The 15728-nt window shown below is 39.3% G+C and overlaps 1 protein-coding gene across 4 annotated transcripts in view; it reads left to right on the plus strand.

The window, feature by feature from the left end:
* Window positions 1–15728, plus strand: part of CDK14 (cyclin dependent kinase 14) — a 325979-nt gene that overhangs the window by 97710 nt on the left and 212541 nt on the right. For all 4 annotated transcript variants that reach the window (XM_075082797.1, XM_075082796.1, XM_075082795.1 and 1 more), the window contains one exon: window positions 8221–8300. In XM_075082797.1, the coding sequence (XP_074938898.1) occupies window positions 8221–8300 (80 nt within the window). The remainder of the gene's footprint in view (window positions 1–8220; window positions 8301–15728) is intronic.

The following is a 15728-nucleotide window of genomic DNA, read 5'->3' on the forward strand; positions in this document are numbered from 1 at the left end:
TTCACATCATGTTGAAGTGATTTCTGCCTTTTTTTTTTTTTATGTAAAATTTTGGAGAGTTAGGCCTAGTAATTTACTGATAATGCTGTAAAAAAATTATGCAAGTTCCATTGACTAACACCATGAACATTTGCCATGCAATAGCTGCAGGGCAGTAGGTGCCTTTTGAAGTCTTGTATCATTTTATTTTGCAGTTGAGCTGAAGAAGTGCTGTCTGACAGTATTGACATGTATATCTTCCTGCTGCCATTGACCTTCTTCCCTTCTTGATTATAAATTTACCTGAATGCAGAACAATGGAATCTGGCTTGATCTGTGGCACATAAATGCTGATGTGAGGTTATGAGAGTCTGGAGACAGAGCTGGTGACAGCACAGGGGAGCTGCTGCCAGCCAGGGTCCCTTATAAAGCAGTGTGGAGGCCTTGCATTCCTGGACTGGGAACTCTGCATGTTGCACTTAAGGGAAAAACCTGTGCTTTTGGCAAGATTGCGAGTTGGCATGGTTTCTGTCCTCTCTTCCCACTCTGTTCAATTGCCCTTCAAGGCAAAGAATTAAAAAAGATTACCTCGGTTAAAGCGATGTGATCTGTGACCGCTGCTTGCACAGCATGCATCTGTGTTTTGAGAGGCAAGCCAATGGTATCTCCACTGCTCCTGCACTGTTGTGATCTCGATCTTCTTCTTGCTTGCCCATGTGATTTTTATTGTACCTTTACTTTTTTTGGCACCTTTACTAAGTTGCATGTGCTCAAAGTACTGCAAAAATGTGTAGAATTTGTAACAGAGACCTCAATCAACATGTTTTTGCCTAATTTCCCTACCACAAAATTACATAATTTCAATTTATCCCTAATAAAATGCTTGTCCTAATAAGTTCTCATCCCTATCCCTTTGAACTATGAGAAATTGAAACATGAGAAATGGGTACAGTACTGAGCAGAGCACAGTAGAAGCTGATGCTGTCAACCAGAGCTTGAAGGCTGCAGAGGTGTCAGTCAGTCCTTCAGTCGAGGTACCTCTCCCATTTCTATTTGAAATCTGAATTTTTTGTCTTCAACATGATTCCAATGTGTACCCAAAGATGAAAGGTATTCAGGTACCCAGGGCATTTTAAGTTTATCTCCATCCAAGGCAATACCTTTTACTATTCACCTGAAAATCAATAGGGAGTTTGTGGTATAAAGAGTGGATTTAGAGACAGATCGTGCTCAGGAGGGCAGGCACCAGGCTCTGCACCAGCTGCGGTTTCCAGGCAGTGCTATCTTAGGGCAGCAGGGAATATTTGAATGATCAGGGGGAACAACCTGTGTTTGTAGTTGGCATGTATTGTAGTATGCATGATGAATATATAACTGACCATCATATTTTGTATGTGTACCTGTGGATGGCTGCTCACAAGAAAAAGGATAACTTAAATGTTTTGATTTTTGTATTTATGATGCTGAAGTCTTTACTGAGGATGACTGACAGGGCTAATTGCTGTTCTGACTTTTTTTTTAAGTTGCAGAATTTCTTTTACTTGTCATGAAACCTCCATGAGTCTTTAATTGTCTTTTGATTTATGTGCAATCTATTGCAAGTGCCATAGGCTTCAGATGGCCTGAAGAACTCGCCGTGGTTTTGTCTGTCATGCTGTCGCTTTTTTAGTCATTCCAGCTTTACTCCATGCCCATGTGAGGTATTGTGTTCACTTGCTCCCTGATATGTTTCATATGCAACAGTCCAGTTCAGAGATAATATTTTCTTCATGTTTTGTCTAATTTATTTAGACTGAATATTTCAAAATTGATCTTGTTCACGTTGCCTGAGTGACATAAACTTTCTGAACCTTTTATTTCTTACAAATTATGTGAAATCAGCGTTCATCTACAAATGAAAGTCTCTTCATCTGAGGATACCAGATGGCTGGAAAAGGAATATATATTAATGGATTATGAAGAGGCACGTTATGGTTACCTACTAGAGCTTCCCAATTGTTTTTTGTTCCTCCCCCCCCCTTTCTTAACTGATGTGCTTAACTGATTTTCATAGGCTGCTTTTTACTATACATTTTAAAGTCATGACATGGTTTTATAAAGTATGTACATTGATACTTTTAAAAAATCTCTAGCATTGTAAATCTTTAATAAAAACAATAACTTCATGTTGAACTACATGCAAAACTAACAATAACAGGATGTTGAACTAAAATGCCAAATGGTGGAAAAAATTATTGAAATAGTGTAAGTACTAAAATAAGTTGCTGAGATTCTAACTAGAAGATGATTCACTGACTATATTGATCACTTACTGATTGAATTTCTCAGTGGTTAAGAGAAATATTGGGAGATTTTTCCTTTGTAGTTGTATATATAAAGAGAATATTACATTATATATGCCGTGCTTCAACCTGCAAAGCAGTTTACAGAGGTGACCTAGCATTATTATCTCTTATGGCAGGGAACAAAACTGAGGGAAGAAGATCTATTATATTACTTACCCAGGACTGCACAAGAAAATGTGGTAGAAAAACTAGGATAGAACATAGTTATATTGGATACAATTGCTAAAAGTTATTGGATAGTAATTTATTGGCACTGACACATGTATGCATGATTGGAATGGTAGAGCAAACGCTGAAGTAATTTGCCAACTAAATGCCGTTATGCACCAATGTTTTTTCCAGTTAGCTGTGGAATGACATCACTCAGAAGATCCCCTGTGACTGTCTGTGCGCAGAGTTGTAAGAGGCCACTTGACTTATAAGTGCTACGACTATGTTTGTCTTCAAGTTCTCCTTATATGAAAATCAGTTCTTTTTATGAAAAACAGTTCAGTTCTTTATATGAAAATCAGCGGGGCCCAAAGAGATGCAAGGTATACACAGGAGGACCGATGCTGTGCATCGCTCTCACTGCTGCCAGTCCCAAGTGATTTGCTTCCAGCAGGTGTGAGCCAAGTGCAGCCCCTGTGCTTAGATGAGCAGCTGATTAGTTTGAACTGAATGATGTAGGCTGGGAGGTAGGGATGAGGGACCTGGAGGTAAATGCTCTGGTGCTGCTCACCTTCTCCTGTTCAAGTGAGGGCTGCCATATTGTTTGTATGAGACTGCCTTGAGTCCTGTGAAGAACAGGATCCCAGAGTTCCAGTTACAACACTAATTAATTATTTAAATCCTTGTTGTGGTTTGTCCCAGCTGGCAGCTAAGCCTCACACAGCCGCTCACTCGCTCCGCCATGATGGGATGGGGGAGAGAATCAGAAAAGTAAAAGTAGAAAACTTGTGGGCTGAAGACAGTTTAATAGGTAAAGCAAAAGCCGTGCATGCAAACAAAGCAAACCAAGGCATTCATTCACTACCTCCCATGGGCAGGCAGGTGTTCAGCCACCTCCAGGAAAGCAGGGCTCCATCATACGTAATGGTGACTTGGGAAGACAAATGCAATAACTCCCAATGTCCCCTTTCCTTCTTCTTCCCCAGCTTTATATGCTGACCATGATGCCATACGGTGTGGGATATCCCTTTGGTCAGTTGGGGTCAGCTGTCCCAGCCGTGTCTCCTCTTGACTTCTTGTGCCCTCCCCAGCCTGCTCACTGGTGGCGTGGGGTGAGAGGCAGGAAAGGCCTTGACTCTGATTAAGCCCTGCTTAGCAGTAACGAAAACATCCCTGTGTTACCAGTACTGTTTTCAGCACAAATCCAAAGCGTAGCCCCATACTAGCTGCTATGGAGAAAGCTAACTTTAGCCCAGCCAAAACCAGCACAATCCTTCATTTGTCTCGGAACTCTTTGATCTATTTTTCAGCCCTAATAAACGTCAGCATTATGACGTATCTTTAATTCACTGGCTTCTTCTAAAACAAGGGAACTTTTGTTTAGGATGGAGGTTAAAAGATGGTGGGAGTCAAAAAGAGAAGTTGAGGGCTGTGCTAGTCCCTTGAGTATTTGTATCATGGGGCTTTAGTGGGACGGTAAGCGGTTTTTGTAAACTACAGACATAAGACCTTTTCAGTAGAGAAATATAATATAGAGCATGTTTACATTGAACTGTCTTTTATAATAATGATTAAAAGAAGCATTTCCCTCAATGTGGAATTAATTACTCCTTGGCAGAATAATCAGAGGTGACTAAACCTACAGTGAATTTGCCTCTGTCAGGTTTCTTCAAAGGAAAATTCTGCCAGAGCTTGGTTTTGTTAGGCCACCATGGTCTGTTTGGGGTTTTAGAAGTCTGTTTGTGACATTAATATCACTACAGAGTAGATCTAGTTAGATATTCTCTGGGTTTGATCATCAAACTTTGAGCTTTTCGTGTAAATGAATATTTAACAATTGAGAGTTACTTTTCTTCTTAAATATTAGTTTCTTGAATGTGTATCACAAATAAGAGCTTCGTCCCAACACCATCTACTGATTTTTCTTTGCAGAAATATTCCCAAGCTTAGCACTTGCTTGAGTTGTGAACTTAGCTTCAACTCAAGCCAGCGGTGAAACTCTGTATTAAATGAACAGATTGAAATCAGAGTGGCAGGTTTTATGTTAATTGACTCTTTTAAATTTGTTATATTTAGAACATTTATTGCATCTAAATATAACTGAAGAACTTGAGAAAATAGTGTTGTAGTCTTTTGTTCTTTATGTGGCATCGTCAGCATTATCCCCAGTGAAGCCCATAAGTCACTTTATATTAATCAGTATTATATGTTCTTAATGACGCATTAAAGCATTAAATAATTTCTAATCTTCTCTACTTTCTCATAAATGGTCATTTTTATAAATGTATTTATTTTGGTAATGCTGATACGTGCTGTTTTAGACAAAGCAGAATGACACATTAGCATTTTTTGTAATATCTGGCTCATTTGTATTTTTTATAATATACAGACTTTTGCTTTATGTCACATAAAACACTTTGGACTGCTTTTTCTTTTGCCTACATTGCATATAAAATCAGAAATTTATTAGAAGATGTTATATAACTTTAAAATGCTGACTTTCCATAAATGGGAAAACTGTTCATCAGCTGCTGGTGACTTGCTTAGAGTAAAGCAGCTTGATGTGATAATTAGAGAGGCTTCAGGACTTCTGTCCTTTCTCTGAAGATTTTTGGATGAGAGACAGAGTGAGTGAGTTTAGGAAAGAAGATGGCTTGTAAGTTAGAAAAAAGGAATTTTATAATCAATATTGTCCTTAATAGAAACTAATGAGGCAGTTGACAGGATAGACATAACATGATAAGTGAAATCCTTGGCCCAGTTAAGTGTATTGTTTTGAGAAGCTGTGAAATTGTTTACTTTGGACAGTGAGCAAGAGAGGTGGTTTAATGAATCCTAGATGTTAAATGGGACAGCAGCTTTGTCTTTTCACTGTCTAAAATGCTGTCTGCCTGTCAGCTTTTCTACTTGTATTTGAAAATAATGAAAATACTGAGCATGCTTTGAAAGTTGTGGAAGAAAAATGTGAAGTAATATCCGGGAGGAATTCTGCTAACCTTATCTGATCACTACTGAAGATTGCAAAGACAAGTTCTGATAGGCTGCAGAGGTAATTTTCTCCAGGTCTCTCTTTTTCTATGTTGTCTCTAAGGAAATTGCCACATTCTTTTGGCACATCATCACAAGATTCAGGGCATAATTTCATGACATAGCTGGCTTGATCCCATGGCTCGTTGCTTCTCAAGAGGTGGTCCCAGTTCTTCTCATGTGTTTTCTAGTGGGTTTTGCTTTTAAATTGTGAAAAATGTCTTCATAATTTTTTAAAAATATGGAAAGGCCAGTCTTCTCCTGTTTAAGCTCCTTAGGCAGTCTTGCTGTAGGGGCTAGTGGGAATGAGAGCAAATACAAGACAGTAGCAGGAGTGTGTGGCAGGGATTTAGCAGGAGCAAGAGTATACCCTAAGGTAGCCCTTAGCTCATCTCTGCAGCACCATCTAACTGCATCCTGAGATTCCATCACTGGGAGAATAGTTAAAGGATGTGAATATACACACCTATTCTTTTAACTGATGATACTTCATTATTCCTCACGTCTCCAGATTTATACACTCCTGTTTATAGAAAATGAACTGGAAAAAAAAGCTTTTAATGACTGGGTAGTAAATGAGAATGAGGAGGCTGTTTTATTCTGGAAGTTATAGATTGATATATTGGAGATAAATAATACTGGAAGGGGAGAATGAAATCCCAGAGGAACACTACCTGAGATTATTTCAATCATTTCAGTAGTATTAAGAGTTGCCATCATGTCTATCAAGATGATGACAGGTACCAATGACAAAGTGGCAGTGATAACTAAATAGCACAGCCCACCTGCTGTGTTTAATTGTGAATCCTTTGAAATGAGTTCCACGCGATTGCTGTTTGTGTTATTTGTTACTCTTAAAGAATCAATGGAATGTAGAACTTCAGGTTAAAAAGAACATAATCTACACAGTGCTGCGTGCTGTTTGCCTGTCTCTCTAGCAAGAGACTCCACATCCCTATTTTCTAAGTACCTCCTTAATCTGCTTTTTGCCATTGTATTCTGCATTGCCTTCTCTGAACACAGCATCTGTCCTGTTTCTTATTTAAATTCCTCCTGCACAGTATATAATCTATTGTAATAATCAAGTTATCCGGGTGTCTAACTTATTTATGTGTATGTGATAGGTAAGGTGGTGTGTTGGCAGAAGAGTTGAAAACTACATGTGTGTAAGAACTGCATGACTGTCATCAGTCTTTCTACCTCTGCTTTTATTACGGTTTGTTCTCCTGTCTGTGCATGACACATGAAGTTACGTGGGGCAAGGCTTATCTTTTTCTGATGCCAGAAGTCCTGTTTAAATCTAAACAAAAATACATGTAAGGCAGTTTTAAGGAGAAGTCCAGATAATGCAATAGGGTTAAGCTGATAATTATCTTTCAACAGCAACTAGCAGCCTGAGACTTGAGCTGGTGCCATTCTGAAGTATTACAAATAGTTGGAAGGTGATGAGTAAACCATCCTTTGACAACAAGGGTTTCTTAAGTTGCTTGGAGTCCTTACGGGATGCTGTGTATAGGGCTAATGAGATTCTGGCAATTGTAAAAGAAGAAACAGAAGCAGCGAGACGGTAGCTATCCTGTCACCGAAGTCATCTAACTACAAAAACTAAAAGCCTGAGGGAGAAGATGAATTCAGACTTGGTAGATGCCTTATCATTTTGCTTAGAAAATGAATACTTCTGCTACTCATACTAGAATTCTTCTAGGGCCCAGAACAATAGGGAATTGCCTCCATGACTACAGGACTGTGAAACCTCCAATGTTTCCTTGGGCTTTGTGGCTGTAAAGGCCAATTTTGCTTTTACAGATGATGATGACGATGATAATAATAGTAATAATGCAACTGTATTATGCCTCTTCAGTAATCTACCCTCACCATTGCTTGTCACACTTGTTAAAGTTTTAAAGTATGAGTTAGTTCTTAAGGAGCGTAATCGATATCAGTTTTTATCTTTCATTCAGTTTTTGTGAGATTTAATCTGGATAGACTGAACCAACTGGATTTTTTTTGCAAGGCCTTGAATGTGATTCATATCTAGTGAAATTTTGAATGCTAGAAGTGAAACCAGCCAAATGGATTTGAAACTAGAATGACCTGTTGTGAAGTTTCGTCCCTTGGAGCACAAAATTTTTTTAATCTTATAAATGAGAATCGTTATAATCTAACACTACACTGGGACATGTAGTCACGAATGTACCTTAGGAACAGTCCTGCTCTAATGGGAGATGGCCAGAATGACCTAAAAGACATTTCCATCTCAAACTTCCATAGCTTTTTGAGGGTGATAATTATGGGCGTGATGCAGTGGGAAGGAGGCAATCAGTATAAATATGGATATACTGCAGGTGGGGTGATTGATGAAAATTATGTGCCTTTTTCTTGGAACAATTTGATCAAATAAAGGGCAGATACTTTAAGACCATATTTTACAATATGATACTTCTTAACAAAGCTTCAGTTTAGTGCTGTGATAGAAAGGAAACAGACTGACTCACAAAAAACTGAGATCATTTCTTGGATTGCATCTGAGTGTGAAAATATAAAGTTGACATTATGGAAGCTATGAAGTGTTTCTTACAGTGCTATAAATGAATCACTGGCATTGACAGGAAGAAGTTGAATAAGTACACGATGGGAAACAAGTTCTATTATGAGAAATACTGTTGCTGCTTTAATTTTGTTTTTTATTTCTCCTTCCCCTCCCCTCTTTCCCTCTCAGGGTAAATGGAAAGCTGGTGGCATTGAAGGTGATTAGATTACAAGAGGAGGAAGGAACCCCATTTACCGCTATCAGGGAAGGTATGCACTCACATTTAATGATTATACATGGGGTTGGTTTTTTTTGTAATTACATTGCACTTCTTAGTTCTGCACCACGCTATAGTGAATAGCTTGAGAATTCAAATTATATGGTTATGTTCTCAGTAGGAAGAGATGTTCTCAGGCAAAGGAGGACTAAAAACTCATTCACTTCTGGTGCTTCAAAAACAAAGCCTCTGGTGTGGGAGTTCTTGTTAAAGAATGCAGCTTTGCTTCTGTTTTGGCTCCTGTTAGGTTAACTATACAAATGAGTACTTAAGAGCATGTTTTAAGATGGGTTCGAGAAGTCACTCTGGAAGATGAGGGAACTCTAAGTCTCGCTTCTTGCCTGTGGGCAGCACCTAAGATGAAGGTAGATGTAATTTTTCATATACCCACAGCATGAAGTGAAGAAAAGTGTTTTTTGATGAAGGCAATCAGAAGATCAGGGTGGAAAAATACAGGCGTCTTAGAAGCTGTGTGGAGTTTTGGACTAGCTTTTGTTTATATTTCCTTCCCCGTGGACTTTGACTTGTATGGCTTGGGAATGACTCTTATCTAGCATGCTTAGAGATGCCAGTCATGCTTTCTGCTCTGCTCCTTTATCCTTCCTTGTCAGCCTCTCATTGTCCCTAGTGCTGGCTACTTTATCTGAGCCTGCCTGTGTTGAGCTCCTTTGCAGAAATTGCTGGATGTGCCTTCTCTACATGGGCCTCCTCTGGTAGAAGGTACTAAAAATGAGCCTTGGTAGAGAAATAATAAACAATTTAGCATCACACCACTGATTCAGACTCAGCTGAAGTTGATAGTGAGCTAAAGAGATGAGGCTGTTGCAGCTTTTGAGGGGCCTTTTAAAACTATGCTATCTCAGCATAATTCTCGAGGTGGGATGAGCCAGGGAGGTATCAGAACATCATCTCTCACCAGGTCTTACAGCATGGCCCTGCGTGGGAGGCGCATGGCTTCATGGCCATCGCAGCCACAGTCCCAGCAGCTGCATCTCCCTTGTTCCTCGCTCCTGCCTACGTTCCTGCAGCCATCCATATGCTGTATGTCTGTCGGTACAGTGAGCCCGTTTGGGGGTGGACTGGGCAAAAATAATCTGTGTTGCATATGATTGACACCCTGAAGTTAGAAACCTTTAAAGTCTTGCAGATTTCCATCCCAAGGTTGTGTATTTTAAAGGGGGCTCTTTCACAAAGGACGGAAAACCATGGGTGGTCAATTTATGAAGGAATTTAAGCAGTTCTTCTGTACTGCTTTGTTTGACTAATAATTATTGAATGATCTGACACATTTATTCATAATGATATATATTTTAACTGTGAGCTGTCTGTCCCTGCAGCTGTGCCATGATAACGAGGTGTACAGAGGGTTATGAGTGCAGCTTTCAAAATTTGTAATGCCGAGTTCAAGGCACAACAACAGGCTGTGTTTCGAATATGTTTATTGTTCTCCAGGTTTTTAGTTGATATGTTACTGACTTAATAAGAAAACAGTAGATACTGTTTTCTTGTGCCTTTTCAGTGACACTTAAAAGGTTTTTTATTGTGAGCTTGGTCTAGTTGAAAATTTATAGCATTATAACTGTCAAATACAGTATAATGTGTTTTCCTTTGTAAATAGTTTGTTGTGTGAGCTCCGTATAAATAAGTGTCCTTTAGGAGCAAAAACAGAGATTTTTCCACTTGATTTTTTTTTTTTTGTAATCATAAAGGCACACTTGCATGAAAATACTTCTCACACTGTCATTGGAGGAGTTTTCCTTGTAGCTGTGACTACAGCACTGTGGTTGAAGCCAGTTAAAATTCTGGTACTTTAATATTAGTAGAATATTAAAATATTATGTCTATAAAAGTTCTTAAAGTTATTAATTAATGTATATTTTCTTAACTATGTGGTGACTCATTGATTTTGATGGGACTATATGCATCCGTTGTATTTCTAAGTACTCATCTAGGCTGGGACTGGATCCAAAGTGTATTAGGCTAATGAGCAGGGTTTTTCTCCACTTTTGTAGACTCTTAGTTAGGTGGGGTCAAACTCGGGTTGGTGGGTTGTGCATTTTTTTTTTTTTTGGTAAGCGTAATCCCGTCTCTTGGGTAGTGGAACTTAATTCAGATCTGTAGGTGCTATTAGTAGAAATACGGTCTTTTATGTTTTATATAATGTAGAATTGAGACATACATGATGTGTATGATGGGAAGGGGAAAAAATCTGTGTCTAGTTAGGCTTTGGCTTTTCTCTTGTTTGTTTGGATTTTGTCAGAGACAAATATTAGGGCCAGAAAAGTAAGGAAGGCTGTACTACAACTATAACTTTCAGAAGGTAATCTCAGTGATATTGTGCCAGATCCATATTATTTGACAGTAATGCTACAGCTGTGGACTTGACTAGCGGGGCCTGAGGAAGCTGTTGCTTTCCTCTTAGCAGCATCTAATCCATCTTGGACATGCTGGGTTCTCTAATGCAGTCGTGGCTGATCTTGGGTATGGGATGGGGGAGGGGGGGAGGAAAAAATGCTTGAAGTTATCAGATAAGTTTGAGACAGAAAAACAGTAAGAATGGGACACTGTGTTAAGCAGGTTGTTGTTGATTTCTGTTGGCTGACTGAGGGCTCCAGCCCTGTAATTTAGACTCGGAGAATTAGAACAAGGGCAAATACCACTGAAGATGAGATCAACTTCTAATTTCATTTATCTGAGGAGTAGTGTTGCCTTAATCAAAAAAATGCATGTATGGTATCAGGAGCCAGAGGTCTATTGGAGAGTGTTTCTTTCCAAAGTCTCTCATAATGGAGAAACCAGGCAGGTTTTGACCTTGCCTTATTCCTTATTTTACTCATTTTCTAATTGTCCATCAGTGCAAGGCAAATTCAGGCAGAAGTCTAGTTATTTATAAATTAAAGATACTGTAAGTACATTGTTTAACATTTCTTATGGCTCCTTGGGTAAAGCAGTGAGAGAAAATAGCATTCCTGTGCTCTGCTCCTAATGGGGGTGCTGTGTGATGTTAATTAGGGGGAAGTTACAGGCTGAAATCTTAAGCAGTGGTCATGCTGAGGGAATTTTGTAGCTGTCTGTGTACAGGGAAGCATATTGTTACTGTTGTGACAGCAGCAGAATGAAGCTCAAAGGAAAACAAAGCTACAAAGAAAAAAGACTAAGAAGTATGTGACTCTGGAAACAAGCACTGGCTTGGTTTAAACAAAAAATGGAAGGAAAAGTAAAAAAAAAAATCCCTCGCTGAAGCTGCATGAAAAAAATCATAGTTAATTACTGGGGGAGGTTTAGCTGAAACTGTGATTAAAACTTATAAAGTAATTCTGCTTTTAGAGCAGATGATGGTTCGTGTCTTCTACCATTTATCAAAGTTACATAGGTTTGAATGAAAGTAGGTAAATGTGGCTTATTTATCAATGCTGCTCAGCCCTCGGTTGAATTTCTAGAACAAAATTTAGAAAAAGCCTGTGCTAAATGTTCTTTCAACTTGATCTGAGTCGGTTGTATCAACTTACTGATGCTTTCATTTAGTGGCATGCAGTTTACAGGATGTTTTACCCTGAATGTAACTCACTTAGTCTGGGATAATCTAATTTACCTTTGAAGAACCTAAGAAAAAGAAAAAAAAATAAAAGGAGGAAAGAGAAAAAAGCGCAACCTGAGTGAGTTAAACCTATGCGATTTTCTGATGCGGTGCAAGCCACCATATTACTGTTGTGTTCTAAATGTGCCTGCAACTGTGATATCTGAGATGGTTTGGAGCCTGAAAGTCATTTACACACTATTTTTTCATTTAAACTAAATTCAGTAGAATACAGATTACAAATTATTTGTCTTCTGTGTTAGTGTAGTTGTGGTTTATTCTTTTCCTGTAACTCTCATTATCAGCTGTTCAGCAATGTTTCAGCATCAGACTTGAAGAGTTATTAAATCCAGTGCAGCTAGCAGAAATGATCACTGACCTTAACTTTTATCGCAGATATGTCATTCCCCTAATTTCCTGTGGTATCTCATGTTCATCTAGGCTAAATACTGAACTGTGTGGTAGATTCCAATTCTGGAAACAGCTTGATTTATGATTCTGTAGTTACCTTGTTTGATTTCTGAGTAATAATATTCCTTATATCCAGCTTGACAAAGGTTTGCTTTTTGGGTATGTGTGTACACAAACATCCCTTGGTTTTACTGCTGTCTTGCTTGTGAGGTTAACTTACTTACTGTGTTCCTTTCTTGGGCAGTAAAATTATTTCTTCCCCATCCTAACTGTGAAAACTGTTTTGTATTAGGTTTTCATTTTCCACCCTTGGAAATATCACTGCTCCTTTGCTCTGCTTAATTTGATCTACTATTATTAATAAAACTATTCTAGTGTTTTAGTAATGGTAATACTAAATTTCCTGTAGGCCTAGGTGATGTTTCAAAGCATCATCCAGGCATGTTTTGTAGGCATTTTTGTACTTTGCCATTTAAATGCCATGATTAGGCAACTTTTAGTTTATTTCTCTCTTTTTATTAATTTTTGTATTTACATCTTGTAATTAATATATATTTGTACCTATTTGTGTTTCACATTTAAAACTGTTCAGGTCAAAGATTGTCTCTACATCTTCAGTTTGACAGTTGCCCAGATAATAATTTTCTGTTTGCTCAAGTGTCAAAGACTGTTATCTTAATGACATGTACGGATAGCAATGTGGAAAAATAGCACATAAGTGCTTTGGAAACAGCCAGCTCTCTTGCATTATAAAATTACAAAGAGCATAGGATTTGCTTAATGAATTTCTTCAACTTAAATTTTTGAAGAACAGTTCAGCACGCATACTGAGTAAGTTTCTTTTGTGACTGGATAAGTTTGTTTCGTGTGGGAGAAAACTTAATGCATTTGAGTGCCAGTATAGAGTGGGGAGGATAGATGTTTAATTCTTGGCTGCAAAACATCTTCAAAAGTCTTCAGAGTTTCAGGCCTCTTCCATCCATATCTCGCTGTGTGGTAGGGAGGAAAAGGAGAAACAAAACTATAAAACCTTACGGGGTCTTTAAGAAAGAAATGCGAGTCAGCCTTTATGACCCAGGCTGGACAGGTTTTCTGAGGCTGGGAAGTTTTCTAAGGCCTCCCCTTCTGAAGTTGTCAGGCTGGAGGGGATAAATCTTCACAAAACTTTTATCTGTGGAAAATTGAAGCAGAGTAACTGCTAAGAAAAAAGTACAGGGAAGGTCAGCAGTTTTCCAAGAGAGAGCTCTTACCTAAGTGAACATCTAATTTATAGCTTGGTGTTCCTAATAAGTGCACAATGGAAAATGCTTTGTAGTAACAATACTGTAAGTGATGTAAAGCAGCTGTGCTTCTGTATTATCCAAGACAAATAGCACAGTCTGTACCCGTACCATCTAAGGAAGGGCTACAGAAAATTATATTTTTACTCAGTATTCTTGTGACCTCATATTGAATTATTACCTGAGTTATTGCATGCACTTCCAATCTCAGTGATTTTTTAACTGATATATAGCATAATGATCTTTGCAACTTTAAGTCAACAAATGACCTCACGGCACTAGTTAGATGACTCATGATGATAAGCCTCCTATTCATTGTATTAGAGTAGGTCTGGAAGGTTGTATGCCGTGGGTCAAGGGCACAGTGAAACAACATCTGCCTATTTTTTTAAGAGTCATTGTTTGTTGATCTATGTTGGTAGATGGTTAACATGAAACCTGCAATGGGAATCCCGTCTTTGTCTGCCAGTAAAGAGTAAATGATTCTCTTCTTTTGGAGGTTAAATCATCCTCTTACAAAAAATAAACCTCTTCTTCCTTTTTTTAATGCAAGGTTTTAAATTTTTTTTTAATTAAGGAAGCTTGACAGCTGCTTTCTTTTGAGTGATGGGAGTTTGGAGGACTTTCATATTTCCTTCATGAAGTCCAGTCAAGAAATGTAAATTTCTGTAACTGAAATGCCTAAAAGCTTCATATGTGTCTTGCTCAACAAGCCTCAGGGAACTTCAAGCTATTACGTTTAAGATTATGGAGATGTAACTATTCTGAGCATGCATGTCACATGAGTTACTATAGGGATTTTTTGTCTTCATGTTTTTAGAGTCTGAGGATAAGTTCATTCTCCCCCAAAAGCCAGATTGCTTTGGAGCATTTAAGTAAAAAAAAAAAAAAAAAAAAAGAAGAGGACAGTAGCTTGGCTGTAGCTTGGGGAACTTTTTCTTTGCCTATAGAGTTTGTAGAGCTGGTGCATACTGTAGGCTAAATAGCTACAGTGCAATTAACTGTGAAGTCCCTGCAAAGTCAATGCAGCTTGTAGCCATAACAGCTTTGTTCTTCAGTGTTGTTAAAAATAAAACACGCAAGCCAAGCACCTCTGGGACACTGTTGCTGGATATTTAAGGTCAAGAAGTATTCAGAAGTAAAAAAACTCCAGCAATTTTAATTTTTCTGTCTGGTCTCTTTCAGTTATGGAAATCCTGCAGGCTTACCCAAACTGTTTGCTTCCTCAAGTTAAAAGGGGAATACAAGATTTCCAGATTAAGACAGGTTGGGCTTCAAAAGGTGCCGGATGACTGGAAGATAGCAAATGTGACGCCCCTCTACAAGAAGGGTTGGAAGGAGGATCTGGGGAACTACAGGCCTGTCAGCCTGACCTCGGTGCTGGAAAAGCCCATGGAGCAGATCATCCTAAATGCCATTATGCAGCACGTGCGGGACAACCAGGGGATCGGGCTCAGCCAGCATGGGTTTATGAAAGGGAGGTCCTGCCTCACTAACCTGGTTTCCTTCTATGACAGGGCGACCCGCTTAGTGGATGAGGGGAAGGCTGTAGATGTTGTCTACTTGGACTTTAGTAAGGCCTTTGACACTGTCTCCCGTAGCATTCTCCTGGAGAATCTGGCTGCTCATGGCTTAGACAAGGGCACTCTGCGCTGGGTTAAAACCTGGCTGGATGGCTGGGCCCAGAGAGTGGTGGTGAATGGAGTCAAATCCAATTGGTGGCCAGTGACGAGTGGTGTTCCCCAGGGCTCAGTGTTGGGGACGGTCCTGTTCAATATCTTCATTGATGATATGGATGAGGGGATTGAGTGCACCCTCAGATGACACCAAGCTGGGTGGAAGTGTTGATCTGCTGGAGGGCAGGAAGGCCCTGCAGAAGGACATGGACAGGCTGGATCACTGGGCCGGAGCCAACGGTATGAGATTCAACAAGGCCAAGTGCCAGGTCCCACATTTTGGTCACAACAACCCCATGCAACGCTACAGGCTTGGGGAGGAGTGGCTGGAGATCTGCCTGGAGGAAAAGGACCTGGGGGTGTTGATTGACAGCCGGCTGAACACGAGCCAGCAGTGTGCTTAGGCGGCCAAGAAGGCCAACGGCATCCTGGCTTGTATCAGGAATAGTGTGGCCAGCAGGAGCAGGGAGGTGATC

The sequence above is a fragment of the Phalacrocorax aristotelis genome, chromosome 2 (assembly GCF_949628215.1).
Source record: "Phalacrocorax aristotelis chromosome 2, bGulAri2.1, whole genome shotgun sequence".
Taxonomy (NCBI): domain Eukaryota; kingdom Metazoa; phylum Chordata; class Aves; order Suliformes; family Phalacrocoracidae; genus Phalacrocorax; species Phalacrocorax aristotelis.